Source organism: Molothrus ater, chromosome 1, assembly GCF_012460135.2.
Source record: "Molothrus ater isolate BHLD 08-10-18 breed brown headed cowbird chromosome 1, BPBGC_Mater_1.1, whole genome shotgun sequence".
Classification (NCBI taxonomy): Eukaryota; Metazoa; Chordata; class Aves; order Passeriformes; family Icteridae; genus Molothrus; species Molothrus ater.
The window spans coordinates 111,217,619-111,241,641 of NC_050478.2; the positions used below are offsets into that span (position 1 = coordinate 111,217,619).

At 39.3% G+C, this 24,023-nt stretch overlaps 1 protein-coding gene across 1 annotated transcript in view; it reads left to right on the plus strand.

Annotated features, from left to right (window-relative positions):
• The window catches only part of SPIDR (scaffold protein involved in DNA repair), a 196,275-nt gene that overhangs the window by 171,463 nt on the left and 789 nt on the right, over positions 1-24,023 (plus strand). Inside the window, 10 exon segments of the mRNA XM_036379007.1 lie at positions 6,574-6,661; positions 9,021-9,164; positions 9,258-9,317; positions 12,511-12,685; positions 12,688-12,708; positions 13,760-13,912; positions 19,406-19,432; positions 19,435-19,498; positions 21,261-21,375; positions 21,864-21,917. Of these exon segments, the coding sequence (XP_036234900.1) occupies positions 6,574-6,661; positions 9,021-9,164; positions 9,258-9,317; positions 12,511-12,685; positions 12,688-12,708; positions 13,760-13,912; positions 19,406-19,432; positions 19,435-19,498; positions 21,261-21,375; positions 21,864-21,917 (901 nt within the window).

A 24,023-nucleotide genomic window follows, 5' to 3' on the forward strand; every position in this document is an offset into this window, starting at 1 on the left:
GTAACCTTACATTGAGAGAAACACTTTTAATGTTGAATATTGGTTTTCAATATGCTTTGACGAATAGTAGGGTCTTGTCGAGATCATTTGAAGGTCTTTTACTGGTTTAGGTGCTTTTCAGAGCCAGACCCTTACCCCACATAAAGCACACTCCCCTAAACCATCCCTGCAAGAAATCCTTCCCTTTGCAGTGCAGTAAAGGAAGTGGTGTTTCCCTTTGCAGCCCAGTTTCTGGCAATCCTCTAAGACAGAGGGACATGGCTGAGTCATGCAAGAGTTGCTCGTTCAGTGCCTGATTTCCAGCAGTTCTTCTACTCTGTTTGTGAGGCTGCTGAGTAAAGTAGGAAGCTGGAGTGTGGCAACTGACTGAACTTGTGTGGTTCAGTATCTGTTTCCTGACAGCTTTTCTCTTCACCCTCTCATCCATACTTGCCACCTAGCCTTTCCTACAACTATTCCTTGGACTGCATGCTCAGAATCAGCAAAAAAAGAAGAAAAGAAGTACAGTGGTTTAAAGGGAGAAGACTGAAAAATATTCATTGAAAGGCTGCTGGTGGTGTTGTTTCCTTAGAGGCTCTTGTTCTCACCCTCACCCTCCCACTGTCTCATGTGTCAGTCTTAAATTCAGTCCCTTGAGGAAGTGAGATTTTGGGGGTGTGCTGCTAGAGGCAGGAATGCTGGTTAAGAATCCATATGCAGCACATGCAACCCCCCTGGTTTTTTGATAGGTCCCAGGCATGTTTCAGGTGTGTCAGGTATAACCAGGAACTAAATGAATGCTCAGGGGCTGAGCACTCACTAAAATGCCTCAGGAGTAAATAACCTGTAAATTGTCATGGTTCCTGCTTCCTACTGGAAATTAATTTCAATGATCTGAGATAAACTTTGGAGTTAGAGACCTGTCTTTATCAACAAAAAAAAGATATTTTTTTTAGCCCTACCTGGAGTTCCACACAGAGTAATAATTTGGATTTTGACAATTTGGGTCTTTTCACCTGATTTTCCTACCAGTGAGTTGTTTTACTGCTGAGTATAACAGAGGTACCTGCTTCTTCTCTTTATGCTTTCTTATGTGTTAGAAATATGAAGAGTTTCTCTGCAGTAGAGCAGAAAGATAACAGCAATTTTAAAATGGATGGGGGAGGAAGAACACAGGGTGTCAGTACAAATTTTGTCCCTAAATTGAAAAAATTGTTAATAATCTTCAAAAGAGGAGGCAACTGCTGCATGTAGAATGCTAAAATCTACACTGGTGTTGGATAGGCTAAAACACTTTGAAGGATACATCAACTCATAAGCTTTGACTTTTGAGCCAACATTTAATTCATGGCAGGCTGTATTATCTGTTGCATTTTCCTCTGCAGTAAACAGGCTCTGAATATTGAGCTCATCAACCAGTGTTATGTTTTTCTGAGAAATTTCTGCATTTTCAAATAAAGCTGGCTTCTGTTGTTTGTCATTTTGAACTTTCAAATGTTAGGCACTGAAATGTGAAATCTCCCTGTATGTTTGTAGTGGTCACTATTGTGCTTGAGGGTTTTCATTCTTTTCTAATTTTTTTCCCTTTTTATTAGAATCGCATACTTCTCTGACCTCAATTTCTCTCATTTTTTCCCCTTTACTCTTCACTTTATACTTTCTCTTCATTTTGTTTTGCCCTCAGAAGAGAGGACCACTGCTAACTGCTGCACAAGTGAGTGTTTCAACTGCTAGCCATTGGCAGGAAATGTAATAGTAAGAACTCTCCGCAAAGCAAGGAGGTCAGAACTTCCTTCCTTTGGTTTTCCCTCCTCCAAAAAGACTGCCATCTGCAAGATCCACCCACGTCTCTGGGTTCTGAGGTCCTGAAACATTTCAGTAATTTCTGTGGTTAAAAGTTGAGTTTCATTTAAAGCACAATTTCAGTAATCACATTGATGTTTTGACTATATGCGTTATTTTTATATTCATTTCTATGGCTGCTTTTGTATCAGAAATGAAGTTTTTTATTTCCTGAATTTTCTATTCTTTAATAAACACGGACTGCTGCTTGTATCTTAGTGCTTGTGTCATTAATCTATTCAGTAATCAGCACTGGAGAATAATATAGGGATATTCATATTGAATCAAAAGTGCTTTTATGTTATAATTTCAGTGACTTCATGTAGTATGTGTTATTTCTAATATACTGTAGAAATATGACTTACTAAAGTATGTAAATCATTCAACTATATGATTCCATATATCTACACAAAACCTGGGGGGAAAAAAGAGGTCAGCAGCCATTCCTCCCTGTTCATACTTTGACAAAGATGCTGGTTTAGTAGGCTCAGATTTTTACTTTGTGATTTTGTTGCTTTTATTACTCAAGACTAAGAAAATGTGGTGTTGCATAGTTTGTGCACTGCAAGATCTTACTAGGTCAGTTAAAGGGAGGAAGCCTACAGTGTCAGCTTTATGTTTGGATTTCTTGTCCCTTGACAGTTGAAGTTTATGCAGTCTAGGTGATTATTAAGGAATTTCTTAGTTTTGCAGAGAAGGCTAGGAGTTGCTTTATTTTTGAATTCTTAATAATTGAGACTGACACTGCCAAAGAAAACTGGTTTGGTTTAGACAAAAAGTTTAAGAAGTAGGAGAGAAGGAAGCAGAGAAGTTCCAAGTCCCGAGTCCTCGGAGCAGAACTGTGGAAGATGTTGGAAGAGAATCCTAGCATCTTTCTGTTCCTTGCTATAAACCTTACATAGTGCTCCTTTTTTCCCTGTTTATATGCCTTCTTTTCTCAATACTGCTGGTATTTTCTCCCTCTAGTATTTTTTGCCTAAGACTGCTATGATTATTAAAGTTGAAAAATCCCCCAAACTATAAGCTGTATGTTAAAAGTTAGATCAGGCATGGCAGACACAAAGTTCTTGGACCAGAACTGTATCTGAAACTTCATGCTTTTGAGAGAAATAAACAAAATCTTCTTATTAGGTTATGAAATAAGTTGTCAGGTCAGAATCAGTGAAATGCAGTTTTGAAAAATCGGAGTTGTTTGACTTTTGAAATACAGCTTGTAGTATGAAATAAATGGAATTTCCACAGGATTAGAGATGTTCTGATAGTGTAAATACTGGTGTATCAGTCATGCATTTAGCCTGTTTAACAGTATTAGATCTTTAAAATTCTCTGCCTGATGTCTGGGTACACAGGAGGCAGTTTGCATTTATGGATACAGAGAAAAGATATACTGAAGTTTAGCAAGGAAAGGTTAAGAGAGATGTCTTTTGAGGACATTGGCTAGTAAAAATAATTAAGGACACAAAAACCCTCAGTTTTGCTTATTATATACACACACATATATAAAATTGTATACACACACATATATAAAATCTGATTTTATATATAAGCAAAGTTTGAAGATGTGGGTTTATAGAAGAGAGGCAAACCTACCTGTCACAAGTCCAAATTTCTGTGGAAATCTTTACTGTAACACTCCACTGGAGTTACTGGTAGTCTTATTGTGTTGGTGTTTAACAGTGGAAATACACATATTTGGGATGGGACAAAATTTGTTTTACCAAACACAGAGTTGAGCCTAGCATGGAAAGTAGAGAGTTGAATCTGTCATTTAGAACCTTATAGATGATTTTATCCTTTTCCTGATATAGATTCAATCTTTTTTTTCAAAGTTATAGAGTACTACAGAAGAGCCCTAGTCTCTGAAGTAAAAAAAAAAAAAAGTTATTCAAAATACTTTACATGTTCATTTTTCTTTTTGATCCTTGAGCCTGTTTCTTCTCACTTTTTACTCTGCTCTTCCTTTCTTAGAAGTCTGTCCTTTTGTGATTTTTTTTTCCAAAGTAATTAAACTCACTGAGCAATTTAAATATTTTTATTTTGTCTTATATATCTAGAGAGGCTCTGTATGCACATGGGAGCTAACCATGCCCCTTTGCTGCAGCACAGAGCCAGCTGTTCATCTCTTGTCCTGACTCTAGAGCTGAAGAAGGCTCCACATATTGAATAAACTGCACCCATTGTTCAAATCAGATTGAACTGGAGTTTGAGTGTTACTTGGCCAGTGAAGGGAATTAATTTTATTCTTTCTGTGAGGAATAATGATCTTCTGCAGAGGAGGACGCAATGTCTTTGTCATTTCTCCACTGTCAGTGGCCCCACTTTATTTTCCCTTCTGCTAAGTCGAAGCCCCTAAGTGTAAGGAGGGAGTTAACTTTGCTGTAGATGTATAAGTGGGTGGAGCAGGCAGGGAGCTCCCCACCAGGGACACTGACTGATGGACTGAGAGTCCCAGGAGAGAACATCCCAGCTCACAGACAAGGATCACAGCAGGATGTGATTTGGAACTTGCTAATCCTTTGGTTTGTCTTTGCCCTTGGCCTGACTGGTGTCAAAGAAATGATGGGGCCAAGATGTTCAGGAGTCTTGCCCCACCCAGCACTGATCCTCGGCCTGCTTGCAAACAAATCCTGTCATTTACTATTAATTAAGTGCTCCTAGTTCAAGCAGTAGATGACCTTCTCCAAAAGGGCCCAAAGAATAGAAGGAAGTGTACCACATGTGTTAGATATTCTGACACAGGATGGCAAGTTAGGAGTGAGCTAAAGAAGAAAGGACAACTTCATGTCCTTTGTGAACACTTTAAAATGCAAATGAGGGATCAGTCTGGGTGGAGATGTGAACATGCAACAAACAACATGGCTTAGTTGCTCTAAGTTGATAAATGTGCAGTCTCTGTGCACAGTTTGTGGTATGTTCCTATCTGTGCTCTGACCTTGTGCTGTGGATTGTGTGAGGAAGGCCATTTATGGAACTGCCTGAGCTGGACAGGAGGCTCTGTTCTTGTTTTGTAGCTCTCCTTTTCCATCTCCCAGTTAGCAAGACCAGTTGGTTCCTCTGGGCATTGGCCTTCCTTGTGTCAGATATCATTCTGTACAATACAAACCAGAAAATCTTGCCCCAGTCAATGATTCAAGAAGTGTTCAGTTTGCTGTAAAGTATCTGTAATACCTAGGTAATATTGCTTTGTGTGCTGTAATGACATCACTGTTAAAAAACAAAACCAAACAAAAACCCCAAACTAAAATTAAAAAAACCTCCACAAACACCAAAACTACCCCAGTCTCTCTCCTTTCACAGACTTGGGGATGATGCTTTTTAAGTCAGGAAGTCCAATTCTGTAAAAAAGGCAGCATTTTGTGTCTCTAGTATTTTCATTCATGTGGAGAACACAACTACAGGTACCAATGTCTTTTCAGTCTGCCAGCTTGTTACCTGAATCGTGAGCCTCAAGTTGTATTCCCAAAGATTTCCTCTGAGATTTACAGCCATAAAACTTCTTGCAAAGGCATCACTGTTAACACTGAATCACAGGCAGTGAAAAAAACATGCTGAGAAGCTCACAGTAGACACCCAAAATCTAAGGATCCAGAGAAGGACTAAGGAAATGCAGAAATAAATAAGCTTAAGCAGAAGTGAGCTAAAAGCAGAACTTTAAAAGGAAAGTTTCTATGATCCCTTGAAGAGAAGCAGCATATTGCAACGTGCTTCAGCCCTGTAAACAGGGTATGTGGTTTCCTTCTAAACAGTTGGGTTTAGAAGCTATTATTTCTTTTAACAAGTTTTGGACTTCATTTTTTAGAGTTGTTTCAGAAATAGTGGTTTTCGTAATTGGACAAACAGACAACTTGGAGGCAGTGGGGGGTTAAAATCCAGATCTCTGTGCTTCAACTCACAGAACAGAGAACTGGGACAAGATAATTCAGAGCTTTAACTCAGAAATATATTTCTCTCCAAGTTAGCTATCTGTTGCTATTTCCTCTCCCTCAGCTACTCCTGTCTGTCCAGCAAAGATCTTCCATCAACTCACAAGGCAGCCACTGAACTGCTGCAAAGTACAGCTTGGTTTGCTAAAGAGTGGTCAACATCTTACCTTAATGTGATGGACTGTTAATTTTATGCTTGTTTTTTAAATCAAAAGTGTGAAACTTGCAAAATTATTAAATACAAACCATAACTGAGTGAGCAGCTGTGTAGGAAGGAGATTGTTCTCTGCACATGGTACTTAACAAAATCTTGCCTGTTTTTTCTCTCTATCTGATAATTGCTGGCTTTCCTGAAAGCACTTACAATCAGCTGTCAACAACAAAAAACCCAGCAAAAAGCACACGCACAGAGCAACCCCCCAAAAACACCCCAGTAGAAATGAAAATGTTAGAAGCAAAACTTTTTAATGGTTAAATAGCTAAAAGCTACTTTTAAAAGAAGTTGTGCTGATACCTGTGTCCTTCCCAAACTACAATTTACCCCAGTTCCCCTGAATTCTGTCGTGTAGCAAGCTGTTTGTGGCAAAGGATTAAACATGACTTGCTTGTCACTGGATGTGATACATCCCTTCCCTCCCTCTCCTCCCGGCAGCAGAAGCCATGGAAATTTAACTAGACCAAATCAAAACCAGCTTCCAGAAAACAAATATGATTTTAAATTGTTTTCATAATCTGCAATGGTTTAGATTACATTTCTTAATGAATCTTTTTAATGTAATATGTGGTAGTGGAAAACATTTTAAACCTGATTTTATTGGTCTCTTTGAAGGGCATTAGGACTGTTTAGTCTGATAGACAGTCTGTGGCCTCCAGTAGTGCCTGTAAAAGTTCCTGGACAAAGTCAAGACTCTGAAATGGTAAGTTTTGTTATTATGGATATGAATTTTTTCACTCACAGCTAGTATTTTTGGTGGTGGTATAATCATGTTTACTTTGGGTATCAATACTCTCTCCCTCTTTTTACCTACCAAGTTTTGTTTTACTGATTCTGACAACCTCCCAGGCTAACCTGAAGCCCTCTGGATTAGCAGCATCTTTCCAAAATGATGCAATTAGCCCCTTATTAATCCTCTAGAGCTAGAATGGTAAGATGTCCAGACAAATTCTTCCTCTCTTCTCCTTGCAGGAGTAAAGAGGTACTAGGTGTCATGGAGCCTGCTGAGAAATCTATATACAAGGATGTTAACTCCTTCTTTAAAAGCACTTTTCAGCTTTAGATTTGAAAGCACTTTTCAGAAGATTAACTTCTGTGAAGACAGAGTGACTGCTGGAATCAAGTCTCTTTACTAGTTAGGATGTCTCTGACTGATACTTGTTTCATGGGAGGTCAGAAAGATGAACATAAAAGTAAATACTAAAGATAATTGAATGTTCCTGTGATTTTAGGGGGTAGGAGTATATAGAAATGGATTTAAAGTATGTTATTATATATTTGCAAAGCTGAAATCACATCTGTCATTTTACTTCAATTAGCTTTTGTCTTAGAAAAGGTGTTCTGTCACATCAAATGATTTTGGTGTGACAGAAGACCCTTTGAGAAGCTTCTGGGTAGCCAAGAGCTTGGGCTTTCTTGATGTTCTTGTATAGGCTGTTCTTTGGGAAGGAGTTAGTGGTAGTAAAAATTGGTTTTAGACCAAAGGATCAATATGGGGGGAAAAAAAAAGAAAGAGCTGGAAATAAACAAGTTTCAAAACCAGGGAATATTGAAGATGTATATTACTAGTTATTTCTAAAGTCCAAGAATCTTTCCTCTGCAATGTAGCGTGTTCTTTGCATTGGCCTGGGGTTTATATTGAAGAAAAAAAATCAGACCTAAGTAAAAAATAAAATTGAGACTGAAACTGAGTGAAATAGCTGTACTCTCTTTGACTCTTCCTTTCATCAAAATATTTTGGAAGTCTCAGAGGAATGGATGGGTTTGTGCATTAAAATTGTGCGGGCAACAGAATGGGAATATCTATGGCTGAGGCAAAGCTCTTAAATGTCATTTAGTGTTGTTATGACTGTTGCTATTTCTTAATTTTTTCTGTTTTATTATCAATTTAAAAATGGAGGAAACTTGCCATGATCGTGTAATTTACACTTCTGCCATCGGTTTGAAACAGAAATTAATTCCACACAGAACCACAACTTGCATTCTGATGCTCCAGGTTTTTGACTGGGTGGAGTTCTTTCAGTTGAGATTTTTTTTTTTTATACAAACAGTATAGTTTTATGCACAGTTCTGTGGAAGAAGTTTCATACATCAGTACATAAATAATATTGCCAGCAGGATGTTAATGTTTTTGGGAAGGGACCTGTGGAATGGATTTCTTGTGAGCTGTATGTACATTCAAATGCCTTCTTTAATACTGTCAGAGCAAACAGTTTGGGTATCAGCTTCCTTTGCTTTTGTTTTTCTTTAAGCAAATTCTTTTTAATGGGTGGGCAACTGTCTTTAATATATTCATATTTCTTCTATTAAATTAAATGTTTTATTAACAACAAACATTGCTGAAAGAGTATTTTACCATATTTACAATAAAAATTATCTTCTAGCATTGTCTTTTCTTTTCTGAGAAGTCTTTCCAGCTTGGGACCTCTCTAAGTGGTGATTGATAAAGTTGTTACGTCATGGTACTTTTTAAGGGGAAAAGAAAAATCTGGCATACTACAAAGAGAGCAGTTCTTGCAGCTCTTGCATTCCTGTTCTTCATTATCTCCTCCTTGTGCTGTCCTGGATTTAATTTGGCAGCTTTAAAAGTTCGGCAGCTGTTTACTATCACAAAGACCCACCCACATGCAAAAGTCCCCAAATCTCAGAAAAGCTATGGATGTTGAAAAAGAAAGAAAAAAAAAAAAAAAAAAAAAAAAGAAGAAGACCAATTGACGCACTCCTTCCACGTAATAAAGATACACAAAACAACAGAAAGCACCTTGAAATAGTCACAGTGTTTGCCAAGTGTGCCAAGTTATGAGTTGTTTGAGTGATGAGGGTCAAAGTTAGATTATGGAAAGAATTATACACACAAGCTGATTTCGCTTATAACTTGTGACTGTTGGTTTATTAACTCATCTTCTACATCAGAGTCCTTGTTATTAACCATATAATTTTGTTTCCCCATCCATCTTAAAATGTAAATTGTTTTGTTCATCTTGCCTATTATTGTAAAACTTGACTGGCTGAATTAAAGTGCCTTTTTTATGGTCACATTTCTTTTTCTTATTTTTTAATAGATGACAACTAATCTTCCTCCTCCCAGCTTCTGTTACATTCTTACTGTTCAGTCTGGTGAAATGCATGTGGAAGTGGATGAGGAAGAACAGATTTCTAATTTGTACCAGCCACCAGCTGTTCATGGTCTAAAGGAAATTCTTCGGGTAATCTGCTTTACAAATCAGATAACAAATACTTTTTACCACTGGATTTCTGGTATCACAGTTGTCTCATTCCCTATTTTGTGCTCTTTTCAGATTGATGGTTGCAATGAGCGGTGTAGCTTCTGGGCCCAAGTGCTCTATCAAAGGCTGCAGGTAATCTTTTTATTTAGCAATGAATTCAACATAAAATCAGCATCATGTTTATGTGAAGAAGATTCATCTTGTGTAGGGGTAACCCCTATGCCAGGATTATCTTCAAGAGCTGTATGGGCAGAATTATCCCCGTGTCTAAAACTCTTGAGAAAGGTAAAATGAACTGCCTCACCGGTTTCAATGCCACTCAGTCTGGAAAGCTAATTATTCCTGAATAAATTGCTATCTAACTAGAGGTGATACTGCACCCTGGAGAGAGAACTCACAGGAAGTTAGCTGAGGCTCAATTTATAGCTGAATGCTATCCTTAGGAGCGTAGCAAGAAGCTCCCAGTCAGTTGGGTGTTGGGGGATAGAGCGGAACAGATGATGGTTATATAAAAATACAGTTTTGCTCTTTTCATGCAAATGTGTGGGTGATTTTCATTGACTTCCATAGAAGCCCCTCAGGCAAATTTGGCTTTTATGGTCCACTAAGTAGTAAATGGGAGGAACTCTTAGGTAAATACATCTGCCATCCATACTGTGCCGGAAAGCTTACAATTATGTTTTATTTGTTTCTGAATGATGCTACAATGTTCTTTCAAATTGCTGCTAGCTCCCTTAGTAGTTAAAGGGATTTTTTTGTTGCTGATTTATTTATTTTTTCCTGGCGACTGGATCCTCAGTACAGCCAGCACTGAATTCTAGCAGAGAATAATTTGCAATTGTCCATCAGCTCCACAAGAAACAAAGTGTGAATCAAAGCATATGAACCAAAGACAAAGAAATTCCAGAACGACCAGCAAAATAGCTGGAGATGCTTCCCACAAGTTTGAGACATAAATTTAATTTAGGTCTTGCCCTTTTGCTTCAAATGCCAATGAATTATGATTTAGTTTTTAGGCAGGGAGTACTTTTAACTACTGAGATGAGGGGTATCTCTTGTGTTTTCTCTGTGCTAATTGAGAATGTGACAGAGCATTTGCAAACATGGAATTAGGGCTAGCTGGATGGGATCTTTAGTGTGCCAGCAGAAAGATGAACACATACGTGCGTAATTCCTATTTCCAAGAAACCTCTTAGTGAAAAATGAAATAAAATTGCAGACTAGGGGCATCCTTGCCAAACATTTTTGAATTCAGGAATGTCTCCATCTGAAATTCTGATGCGTGTTATCAGTATTCTTATGTAAAAGCACTTCATCACTGAATTAGAGAAAAGATGAAGCATGCGGGAACAGATGTGGTTTTGAAGAATGGAATATTGAATAGCAGAAAAAAAGGTCCATGCTTTTTTGTCCTGCTCCTAGGATGTTTAATGGTTCTTTTTTTAATGGCTATTCACTTACTGAACTAAATTGTATAAGTACTAAATTTTTATGAGTGAACAACATGAGTGATCATAATTTTTTTGAAAGTAATGATGGGAAAGCAATAGAAGATATTCTCCTTACCTTTAACTGCTCGAGGAATGTATTTACCTGCTGCTAGTGTATCACTTGCCTTGTCCTCCCAGAAGATCAAGAACAGCAGCTTGTTTCCTGCAGCTGCCTTTGCCAAGATGATGTACCCTTCACATGCAAAATCACCAAGTTGTAATAAGTGAGGAAGGGACAATGATTTGGTTTGTTTTGAAGATTTATTATTAAATAATCTGCTATGTGAGCTAATTCAGACATACCTTAAAAATTAGTATTTACTCTCTGTAGCTACAGCATTAAGTGCTTAAATTAATATGACTTAATTTGTGTGAAGGAGGAATGGAAATACACTTTTTTTATTAGTCAGAATCCGAACTGTGGTTCAGAAGGAACATGAGGAAATATATTCCATCTGTGGTTAAGGAGCTGTCCTTCCTTATAACTCAATCCTGCTGCTATTTGTCTGTTGTGTCCTCCTCTCTGTTCAGAACAAATAGTCACACATAGCAAGATGATGATTTTATACTAACTTGTGATTTTTGCTTTTATTATTATTTACTTCTTGGATGATTTTCCTGAAAGAGAGCTTTTAATGTGTTAGTAATTCTCAAGGGACAGATGTAAAAATTCTTTCTCTGAAGCTGTCCTAATGGTATCTGTGCAGAGGAGGTGCCCAAATGTATGCAGTTACTAGGCAAAACAACAACATCAGTGCAAGAGGCAGCATATGCTGTATTAAGGCATGACTGTGATATCTGAACTGTGAATTTTTCCAGTCACTATTTACAATTACCTCATTTGCTCTAAGAGTGTGAGCATGGACAGAAAGACAGGCTCAGTGTGGCTGATGGTTTCAAAGTTATAATTCAACCAAAGACAAAATACTGGGGGTTTTGTTGTGCTACCTTCTGCCACAGACATGCAGCTCTGAGAATAAAATGCCACATCTTTCCAGGCATTATAGTATTTAATTTTCAATTAAATGTTTTAGGCATTAATTTTTGATCAGCAGACTAATTAAGAAGAGTAAGAAAAACATTTAAAATTGATTAAGTTATTTAATCTTAGATATTTTAAAATATTAGAATCCGAAAACTTGCAAGTTCCTTGCACTGGTAAATATGAAACATGCTTTGATATGATATTTTTTATACCTCTCTGGGACAGAAAACTTACACTGTCATTGCAGATTCATATATGCCTTACTTAGGAGTTATCTACTTCCTTAACTTTATGTATTTTTTAATGTTTAGGGATATTTGTTCAACTGAAAGAAAAACCTCCACTTTGCAGTTTGGTTATGCTTTGGAATCTAATAACAGTACCTAGAAACAGTACCTCTGTGCCCACAGAGGAATAATATTAATAGTAGAAATATTCTTTCCCCATTGTTTTTAAGACAAAAATTATGTAAGTCTTATTAAAACCATCCAATAATCATTTTATGTGTACAATATATATAGTACATTTTTTTAGGAAATATATTTTCAAATCCCATGTACAGTCCAAGAAAATTACCATAAAGCGTGATGGTTGACTGAAGTAGAGCCAAGAGTCCAGAGAGTCAACCTCAGAAAGTTAATTTAGGGTAGAGATTTTAAGGTTTGTATCTGAAGTAAGGAATACCAAAAAATTCTAGTAAACCTTTGACTCATTATCCTGTACAAGCCCTAACTGTAATAATTTCTGTCAGTTTTATGAGTCATTTTAATATGAAGATGTTTAGTCTTTTCTTCTGCTAAAAAAATTAACAATTGCAATCCAATTTGTGTAATTTTTTTCCTAATCACAGACAAAACACAGTGTTCCCATAGATCAAAGAGAAATGCTGTTGTTTGTGACTGACTCCACACTGCAAAATGTGGCTCATGGGATTCCAAAAGTTGTTACTGTGTCAGTCACTGCGTCATGTGTTCTCAGCACAGAAATCATGGAAGCCCTCAGTGCTGGCTCACAACTTGTCTTCTTCAAGATGCTCTCTGGGGAAATGGTAAGCTTTGCACGTGGCTTGGAAGCATCTGGAGTCCCACAGAAACAGCAGCCCTATCTCTGACACCTCAATATGTGACCTCCAGAGAGGTCACTTTCATTACCAGATGAAGATGAGACTTTGCAAGTTTGGGATGAGAAATTTGAAAGGGGTTGTAATTTAAACTTTCTTGTAAGGTTTCTTTTTCTGTATTTTTGGCTTGATTTTGAAAGTGAATGAGAAATTCAGTGATGTTGTTGTATGCCCACCAGTATTACCAGTATACCCACCAATACACCAGTATTGCTATCAGTCTTCTCTGATGACTGTTGAATCTGATGACCAGTGAAAATCAAATTTGTGAACTGACAGAAGGCTCAAATATATTAAGAAATCTGCATGTCCCTAGATAGAGAAATTTTACAAGCTCTCCTAAACCGTCTTAGCTGTGAGCCTTCACTCCCATGAAATAATCATGAAATAATGGTTGTTCCCTTTACTTTCATTTTTACTCACTCTTTTTTGAGGTTCAAGTTTGGTTCTGTATGGTGATGGCAGGGCTGGCTCCCATCTCACACCTTCAGTCACTTCCAGAGTGTAAGTGAACTGGAAGTACAAAGCTGTGCAAAAGGCTGTGTGTCCTGAAGCAAAAATCTCTGCTCTGGAGAATAAAGCATTGCATGCACATACTCTTTATAATCTCTGAAGCAAAGTAGGACCACCTGAAGGGGTGCCCAAGCTTATTACCAAGGAAAAACCTGTAACCTGTTTGCCAGGAGTGAGATGAGATGCAGTCTGGGTGGCATCAGACACTCTCTTCTGGCATGTTCAGATTTTTAAATTTCTTTTTCTTCAAATTCAGATTTCTTTTTCTCCCCAGGAGTCTCAAAGTGTAACAAGAGCGCAGTGCGTGTATCGCTGAAAGCGAAATATTTTGTCATTGAGAAAACCTGATGGAGTCTATTCATCTGTTTGGTAGCTGGCAGAGGTTGTTGTCTTTATTGGCCGTGACAATTAACGTGGTCACCTTTTTCCTTGTTACTGTACTGAGCTGAAATGTCTTTTTTGGCAGGTAGGATTATTTGTGTTGAACGTACTGTTCTCCTGTTACAAAAGCCTCTTTTGTGCTCGGCTGCCGGTGCTGACCTCAGTGAGCTGACTGGCCCTGTCAGACTCGATGAGCTGGATTCTACAACACAGGCCAGCTCCATTTGTGCTCTCAGAGGTTTGTATGGCCTTGCTGAAATAAATGCTGTTAATTATTTGTGCTCACTTTAATCTTTTGTGTCTTTATATTGATTTCTTGCACAAACAGCGTGGAGGGATAAAAAAAGCATGGCATTGCTGTGGGTCATTAGAATATTTAAGATTTTATGCCTCATTGTGGGCTCTGTTTGCCTTTTGCTGGCCAAGCTCTGCTCCCACTCACTCATACCCCAGAATAAATGTTTAATGTACAATCTGTTTCATTATATTCCTTCCTTCACTGTCTTCTTTCAGGAGCCTTCTGTTCACACCAGCCTTGTTGATGTTGGCAACAAGGAGTTATACCAACATTTTTTAGGCAGATGGGTAAGATATCTTACCCAGATCTTGAATGGTAGGGGTTGGTGACTGATTTTCCTGGAGCTTTGCTGCAGTAGGACAATTTATTATTTTACCATAGTAATTTAGCATAATGTGGCCAGTATTTGCTCACCAGCCACTTTGGATCATAGCTTTGTCTAAGATATGGTTTGACCATATCTTGGTTTTACCACTAACCATGCAGAAACATTTCTTACTACAGATTTTCTAGTGTTTCCAAATCATGCAGAAATATTCTCTACTGTGTATTTTATAATGCTTTGTCCAGGCAGCTTCTTAAACCTCCCAGCTGTACAGTGCCTATGAGAAAAAGTCCTTAAAAGCCCAACAAGCCTTCAAGGCTATTTCCTCCCTTAATTTAATTTGTATTATTCCAGTAGCCCTTGTAGAAAATACCATCAAGTATTCACTGGAGCATTTGAAATTAACTTTAAAATTACAACAAATAATGGTTTTCAAATGAATTCTTCAGTTATAATAAAGTAGACTGAGAAGACAGTTTGAAACCAAGCAAAGCCTTTACTAAACATACCTGCTGCTATGGTACAGCCACAGCTTAGCAATGCCTCTGTGATTAATTACTGAGCACCTTGCAGTGACAAATGTTGAACAGTACATAATGAAAACCAAGCACAACCAGAGGCACTTCAGTCAAAGCCATGGTTGTTATGTACATCTTGCATTGATACAGCTACTTGAAAGATATTTCTGTCACTGGGTGTGAAATGCTTTTTGCCTTTTTTTTTTTCACCTCTCCAGTAGTTATGTTAAGAATTGTCACTGCTGTTAATTTTGTGATTATGAGAAGTGCCTGTCTTCTTTTTTCTTGTTGACAGTGTTCATAGTAGGATAAAGGAAACATCTCTCTGTCCTTTCTTTATCCTGCAGGGCAAAGAAAGAACACATTTGTGATCTGTTGTGTAAACAAGAACTTACTTTATACACATGGGAGATGTCATGCTTTGCCCGTCCTGTATTAAAGATAGAAGAATGACAAAAGGAGAAATTAATCCTACAACCTTGTCTTGTTTAATCTGGAATTTGTGCAGGATAGCTGTTATCAGTAGGCCCCCACACCGGAATACCAACATAGAATATAAAATATCTTCTATATACTCATGCTGCAGCAATATATAGATGAAAACTCTCACTTTTGTGTGTACTGAAATATTTTAATAGCATTGAAGAGATACATTCACTGTTTTGGGTTTCAATTAGTTAGTGCCTACGTATTTCTGCTAACTAATGAAACTAATAGCATTGACCCTACTTTGTTGGTGGGAGAATATACTTTTGGTGGAACAATGCATGGAGGGAGATGTATGATCTCTAAAATTCAATCGCTGTCTCTCATCTCCTATGTCAGAGAGTTGCTAGTCTGGCTTTCAATGAGAAGCAGTTATTGCCTCGTTCATTCTTTTTCTTTGCACATCCTCTCGTTTCTTGTACTTTTGGTCACCTATGTGTGTTGCACACTGGCATTCTCCCACCTAGCAAAGAGGCTGAAAAGGCTTTGTCTACCCCTTCCTGAAGGAGTGTCTTCCTGCTCCTTTGGAAGGAACATCTGAAGTTCCACCAGTCCAAGCTCCTGCTTAAAGCTGGGCCCTGACCAACCTGGTACAGCTCTGGACTGGATGTTCTTCAGAGGTTCCCTCCCCATCAAAACAGAAAATGTTCCAGTCTGAGCAGATGCAATGAGTTTGTCAGAAATTCGTGTTTCAGGGAGGTCCAGCCATACCAGCTCTGGGATAATGGACTGTGTTGCCCTTCAGCAGATGAGTGAAAACCTGTGGTTGCTTTCTAAGGAAAACTTTATTCTTCATTGCAAAATGAATCTGTGGTTTTCACCTGTGATCTTAGGGTTAATAAGTTTATTTTCTTATCACTATGCATTACAAGGTAATTTATAACCTCGTTTTGCTGTATAGTAGCAGTCAGGATGACTTAAATGTTGGCAGTTCATACAGCACAGAACTGGTTTTCCTCTTAATCATGCTTTGAGTAAATTCTACTTAGTCTATACCACATGTGATATGTGGGAATATTACTTGATTAATGCTATTTGCCTAGTATATGACTCACCAACAGTGATTGAATTTTGACGTTGGATATTTTCATATTTAAGCCCTTACTCAGGCATGTGGGGTTTTTTTTCAGTTTTCCACTTGCTAGTGGGACTAAAATGGGGTCAGTCAGTTTATCTATGTTTCCTTTTTTGATTGAATTTTTGCATTTCCTGTCCCATTAATCAGGATAGCCGATTGGGGGAAAGAAATCAAAAACAACACCTCAATGTTTTAATTGTTTCAACCAAAGTGTTGCTTTGCATTCCACATGGCAGACCTGCCAGGCGTTGTCCCTTGGATGTCAGTCTCATCCAAGAGATTGACAATGTCAATCTCTTCTTCATGGTGCCAGCCACAACCCTTAAAAATAAACTAGAGGTAAAAATCGAATTTTGGCCATGTGCATTTTCATTTAAAAGAAGGATCTTGGGAAAATATCCAGAAGGTTTGTGTATGTCAAGCAAAATCTAGAGTCTTGAAAAAGATGTGCAGTAGTTCAGCATCTTAAACTTGAGAAATCACTTTATAGGGTGCACAAGACTGTCACTAGATTACTACACCTGTTGCTGCTTTGAGTTGGTCTGACTTCAGTGATGTCTGCTGGTTTTCTCAAGGGAACTCTACATTATCATCAAAATAATCTTCTCCACTAGACATAATATCATCAGTATGATCCTGATTGGTTTTCATCGGTATGATCCTGATTGGTTTGCTTCAGATGTACTTGCACTGGCATCCTGCACACAAGGGGCAGAAAGTGAAAAGGCTTAGAGAGAAAGGGGATTTGTTTTGGTTTTTAAATTATTTTTTTAATGAAGAAGGAAACATACTTAGCAAATTAATTGGTAGTTTTTTGGCGAACAAGAATGATAAAATCATAGAATCATTTAGGTTGAAATGGATCTTTAAGATCATCCAGTCAAACCATTAAGCAAATGAATACCAGCACTACCAAGTCTACCACTAAACCATGTCCCCAGGTGCCACATCTGCATGTCATATAAATACCTCCAGGGCTGGGGACTCCACCACTTTTCTGGCAGCTGTTCAAATGCTTGACCACCCTTTCAGTGAAGAAAGTCTTCCTAATATCCGATCTAAAGCTCTCTTGGCATAACATTAGGCCATTTCCTCTCATGCTGTCACTTGTAACCTGGGAGAAGAGGTCGACCCCTGCCTGGTTACAAACTCTTTTCAGGCAGCTGTAGAGAACAAGAAGGTTCCCCCAGAGCCTCTTTTTCTCCAGGCTGAGGAACCCCACCTCCTTCTCATCAGCTCCATTGCCCTTCTCTGGGCCACTCCAGCACCTCAGTGTCTTTCTTGGAGTGAGGGGCCCAGGAGTGGACTTGAGGTGCAGCCTCACCAGTGCTGAGCACAGAGCGATGATCCCTTCCTTAGTCCTGCTGGACCACACTGTTGCTGATCCAGGCCAGGATGCCACTGGCCTTCCTGGCCACCTGGGCACACACTGCTTGTGTCCACTTGGCTGTTGACCACCACCCCCAGCTCCTTTTCCATTGGGTCACTTTCCAGCCACTCTTCCCGCAGCCTGTGGCACTGCCTGGGGTTGTTGTGACCCAGGTGCAGGACCTGGCACCTGGCCTTGTTGAACCTCACACTCACACCATTGGCCTCAGCCCATTGATCCAGCCTGTCCAGATCCCTCTACAGAGCCTCCCTGCCCTCCAGCAGACCAACACTCCCACCCATCTGTTTGCTGTCATTTGCAAACTCACTGAGGGTGGACTTGGTCCAGATTACTGATTAAAATATTAAACAGGATTGGCCCCAGTACTGAGCCTTAGGGAACACCACTGGTGACCAGCCAGTCAAGTGGATCCAGTCAAGCTAAATCCACCAAGTGGCTTTAACTCCATTCAGCATTCACATCATTCAAAGAGAAACATACCCATGGAAACTCCCAGTTTATCATGAACACTGAAGAATCAAAATTATTCCTCTAAGAGTCCATGTGTCTAAATATTATTTTTTTATTATTATTATTTATTATTAATATTATTATTATTATTCTGTCAGAGAAATGCCTAATATTTTGTCGTACACTTATAAATTGGGTCAAAAATGTTGTATTTGAGAAGCAACTTTTCAGATCTTCAGACCCGCTGTCCTTTGAATTCCCAAAGAAAATTACAGTTTTGTTATTTAGGTGTAGCTCCCTGCTTGTCCCAGGAGAACCAGAAAAGCAAGGGATTAACACCCTGTCTTACAGTCCAGACACTGTAAATGCTCCAAGTCTCCAAGGCTTTCTTCTATTGAATGTGGTATAGAACTGTGAGATTCTTGCTCAACAGAGGCTGGATTTTTAAGTCTGTAGTTCTGTTGTACTATGAGCTTTTATTTCAGTGCAATTTCATTCTTACAGGTGAATATTTTTCTCTATAAATAATGCTCGTAATTTCAGCATATTGTTACCATAAAATATAATACACTCTTTATTGGCTTCTCATAAAATTCTGAATATATCTTTTCTTGCCAAAACTAGCGAGGCCCTTTTTATTAGTCCAAAGTGTCTTTGGCATTCCCTTCTTACGCACACATTTAAGACTGTGAGCCAGATCTAATCTCTGTTAAATCTGTATAAATGAAGAATAACTCCATTGTTAGTAGAATTTAATCTGCATTGTTGTTTTCAGAAGGGATTGGGGCTTCTTATTGGTTTGTATTTTCTAAATACCAATTTCAAGCTATTCGATCTGATTATTTTTGTAGCTGTTTATTGCCAAGAAAACATCAGAGGACCAGAAAGAAAGCAAACAAGCAAAAGCAAATCAGAAAAGCAGTAAAATCCAAACCAAAAGAACCAAGCCTGTTTGGAAAGTTAATTGTCAATTACCTACTTTCTGATATTTTTAGAACATAACACTCTGCTGTACTTTCATCCCTTGTTGGAGGGACAAAGGAGAAAGGCAGTGAGATTGTTCCTGATTCCTGCTCTGACAAGTCTTGAGCTGTGGGTCAGAAAGGTTCAAACCTGCTGTGAAGCCAAGAGTGACTGTGTTTGCTGGCTTAACATTAGCATTTTGTAAGAATTCCATGTTCTGCAGGTACTGTTGTTGGAGTTAATGAGAGCACTGCTTCTCCTGGCCTACATGCAACAGATGTGGCAATGGAAAGTTGGAAGTGTGTCCCCAGGACAGGTGAGAGTCAGCATGCTCCAGAGCACTCCAGGTGTTTTGTAGATGTAGCCATAACAGCAATGGGTGATGCAATGATTCCTGCAGGCACAGGCTGCACTTTGCTCCTTCCTAGAGCTAAGACGTAGTATTTTTATTGCTGATGAACTGATAAAACCTGCAAGGTTACATTAATATATGGAGAAGATACAAGTAGATATGAAATAGTTTGATTTTGCAGTTATTACTTGGTTTTTAAACCAATCTTGCTTATAAAGGTTTCATAGCCCACTGCATTGTAATACTGCTTTTAATAAATATGCCCATAAACCACAGGTCTGATTTTAAGTTCCTTTTGAAGCAGGTACATGTGTTTGTGTGTCTTGCCTTGTTAATCTGTGTGTCCTCTATTCACCTCATTTTTATACTGGACTATGATCTCTGCTACCATGTATCTAAGTATTAAAGACTTGCATTTCAGACCTATTAAATTAGTCACCTTTCTAAAAAGGATGTTGAATAATTCTGGCAGTATGTTTGTCCTGAATGTGAGGACTGATCCCACAGGACCTGTTGCCACCTGAAATGCTGAACCTGTGTCACACTGACATAATTTTGGAAAGCCTCCCCTGCAGCTGCCGAGGCAGCTTGTGCTTGCAGAGTGTGAAATTCCTGGTGGAATAAAAGCCCAGGGGATAAGAGCAGTTGGAGGGAGGGAGGGAGGGAAGGAGGGAGGGAGGGAGGGAGGGAGGGAGGGAGGGAGGGAGGGAGGGAGGGAGGGAGGGAGGGAGGGAGGGAGGGAGGGAGGGAGGGAGGGAGGGAGGGAGGGAGGGAGGGAGGGAGGGAGGGAGGAAGGAAGGAAGGAAGGAAGGAAGGAAGGAAGGAAGGAAGGAAGGAAGGAAGGAAGGAAGGAAGGAAGGAAGGAAGGAAGGAAGGAAGGAAGGAAGGAAGGAAGGAAGGAAGGAAGGAAGGAAGGAAGGAAGGAAGGAAGGAAGGAAGGAAGGAAGGAAGGAAGGAAGGAAGGAAGGAAGGAAGGAAGGAAGGAAGGAAGGAAGGAAGGAAGGAAGTTCTTTCTACTGAGAAATCGTAAGAAGTTGTGTTGTTCTTATTGAAATAGATAATATTGTCCTAAAGATTAGAAGATTTGCCCTTTATGCTTTGATGGCTGAAAATCAAAACCAGATGTCCTGTATTACACTGTCACGTTAAAAATAAGGATGTGTCTATGTTCACAGAGTAGTGTAGTCCAATTAAAAAAGTATCTCACCTGTGAAGGACACTTTTGCTTCATTTGGAGAACAAATGAAGTATCAATATTTGTTTAAGAAGTTCTTCCAACAAGTGGCTTATAGCTGAGCTTAACTCTGTGCATGACTTAAGAGTACACTGAAAACATTGAACGTTTGCTGAATGAGGGCCTAAGTCAATAATTCACTTCAGCCAAATCTATACTACAGATTTTCTTTTGCCATAACTTTTAGGGGGTTATGAGATTAATATTTGCTTAAGCGGAGTGACTATAAATAGCAACCTTTCTCCATGCTGCCAGAAATTATTAAAGGAAGATCCTTTTGCCAGAAGAGTTTAGGTCCTCCAGGAGAGTTACTGCCAACAGAAGAGTTCTATTTTCTCTTATCAACTGAATCTCTACCAGGGCTTTCCTACTAAAAGTCTACCAGCAAAGTATTTTAGGGAATACACTAATTGGGGTTTTATTTATTTTTATTTATGACTGATAGCTTGTTCATTTCTCTATGTTTTTCCATCATTATTTTGTGTGTTTCAGAGAATTGCTATATTGCAACGAGTGCTCTGAAGTTGTCACAACACCAGTTTTGAAAATGCAGCTGGAAGTCTTCTTGAGTTGTCCATCCCGATCTCAAAGTACAGTAAAAGTGAAGGTATGGCATGAAATAAGGGCTGGTGTATCAGGTGCAGTGAGACCAGATGTGCAGACACATAGGTATCCTAAGCCACACTGCTATGAACAGTTCTGTCAGAAGACAAATTAAAATATGTAAGACTGTCCCATAATTTCATACTAAACTTGTGTTTCGTTGGGTTAAGAATGCAGTTCCCAGGTCTTGCTCAGATAATGCAGTCACTGAGTTCACCCTGAGGTTTGCAAATGGTTCTATGGCCCAGATGAAGGGATTTGTTAGGCTGGGCCTTTGGAAACCTCAGTCTACACAGTTTAAAAGGAATGTGTATTTTTAGACTTCCATTCTGAACGTCTTTTGTGTCACCTCTCCTCTGCTTTCTTGGCCAGAGAAACAAAACTGTTTGATATTAAAATGAAAAATCTTTGTTCTATGTGATTGCAAACAGAATGTTTTTGCACACTTAAGATTTTTGCCATGAACAAAACCTGTGAATTTTCTCATTCCAGCTGTTGCAAAGGACAATCTCTTCTCTCCTGATGTCCTCTGCCAGTGAGGATGGGGTAGGTATAATGAATGCTGAGCAAAGGAAGTTAAACTACAGAACTTAATGTAAAGGCAGAGTACCAATGTCAGGTATGGCAGGTCAGCCATGACTTGTGCTGGTAGGGTCTTGAAAATCTCCAGTGGTGGAGATTCTGACTTTCCAGGCAATTCAATTCAGAACTGCACTAGGAGTGGAAAGAGATTTTAGTACAAGTGAAATGATTTTTTTTTCCCCACGTCCAGGCTGTGACTTGAGTGGGCTGTGCCCTTTGGCAATCCCTCCTTCCAGCTGCTGATGCCCTGCCATCTGATCAGACTCACACCCTCCTTTTCAGAAGGGGGATGCAGCAGATGGGCTGTGTAGCTTCAGCTCAGCTCTGGATCTGCAGAGCAGCTTGCAAACAGCACTCAGAGCTGCCACAGGCGATGCTATTCACTAGCTGAGGATCCAAAGACAGCAAAGATACCCTCCAAGCATCCCACCTTTTGGGTCTGGTCTTCTAAATCCTATAAACCACAGCCACTTTGTACCAGCACAACACTGAAAGTACTGGCAGGTGGAAGTAGGAGAAGAATTTGCAAAATGCGCGCAAGATATTACTTGATAATTGTATGAATGAAGCACACATGAGCCATGGAGATCCATGGGCTAAAGTACAGTTTATGTAATCGCAAAGTATTTACTCCTTTAATCTGAGCTATCAGAAGAGCCCTGACACTTGGCACAGTGACCCAGATTTACCATGGGTGAGGGAGGCACCCAGGTAGGTGCCTGGCTGGCATTGGCTGCTGGATTCTCTGCAGCCTTCACAAAGTCATTAAGTCCAATTAGGATTCCAGGATTTTCCCTCTCCCTTGCACGTGAATGGGAGCAAAGGTCGGTTTGTTGTCTTGTTTAATCGTCCCAGTTAAATATCTTCAGTTAGGTGATATGTACTGGGGTCAGTTTGCTTTCCCTGTCTCACAAGTTTTCCAGCATTTTCCTATTACATGCTCCATGCTTTTAGTGGGACTTGTGGGTAATATTTAAAGTGGAAAGTTATTCTGAAATAGTAAATTACTTTTCTTATGCTGGTGGAGGGTGTATATTTCATTTAAGCAAAGAGATACAAGAAACTTCCAAAACATGTTTGCTCCTTTAATAGCAGTTAAGTCTTGCTGAGTTTTACAGGATGTGTCTGGTTTGGTTACAGACTGGCAAAACATAGTTCTTTTTCGAGTTATTAGAATTCAAACAACCTCTTTTTCATGTTTCAGTGTGTATTCAGCCAGTATTTAAAAGTCTGGCAACTCCGATTTTTTTCTTCCCCAGCTGAAACAGAGGGATAAAGATTTGTCACAAGAAATACCACTTGAGGTGGCATTTTTTTGCCAGTGCTGCTGAAGTTTCTAAGGGTGTAGCTTTGTAATCAATTCTTTTGGCAGGGAGATTGGTTTTAGCTGTCACTGGCCCTGGCTACCTGTTCTTCTCCTTGTGGCAGCCCTTCTGTTACACCAGGAGAGTTGTTTGTGCAGCTGCACTGTGAACTGGACTGCAGAACCGGTCTGGGGGAAAAATAATCCAGGAAAAAGAAAGAAAAAAGAAAAAAAAAGATTGTTTATACCTTGAACCAGGCAACGCCATGGGTATCACATACCTGTACAGAAGCACAGTGCAGATGAAGGAGGGGCACAGTCAAGGCTCGTTGTAGGCAAGGCCTGTTAGGGTGAGAAAGGGATGTGAACCCTGTGCCACCTGAGACACCCTCTCAAGTGAAATATCAGCTGAGAGTGTCACCAGTTCTTGTGTTAACATGCTGCTGCTCGTAGTGCAGCCATGCCAGCCTTGCATCCCTCTCCTCCATGCAGAGCACAGCCTCTGCAAATTCACTCAGGCACAACTCGTGGATGAAATTCATTGGATCATTAAACACGAGGGACTGTGTTGGTGCTGCTGGTGGTAATGCATGAACAACAGAAAGTTAAAAGGGGGGAGAGGAAGGAGAGTAAGAAGGGTTACAAAATGTTTTTTTCCCTTTAGTGGGTAAATTAGCACAGGTAGTCAGTGTATAGTATATATATAGACATTGCCAGCATGCATGAAGTCCTGCAAGTGTCAGAAAGGAAGGTAAAGGGAGCATGTA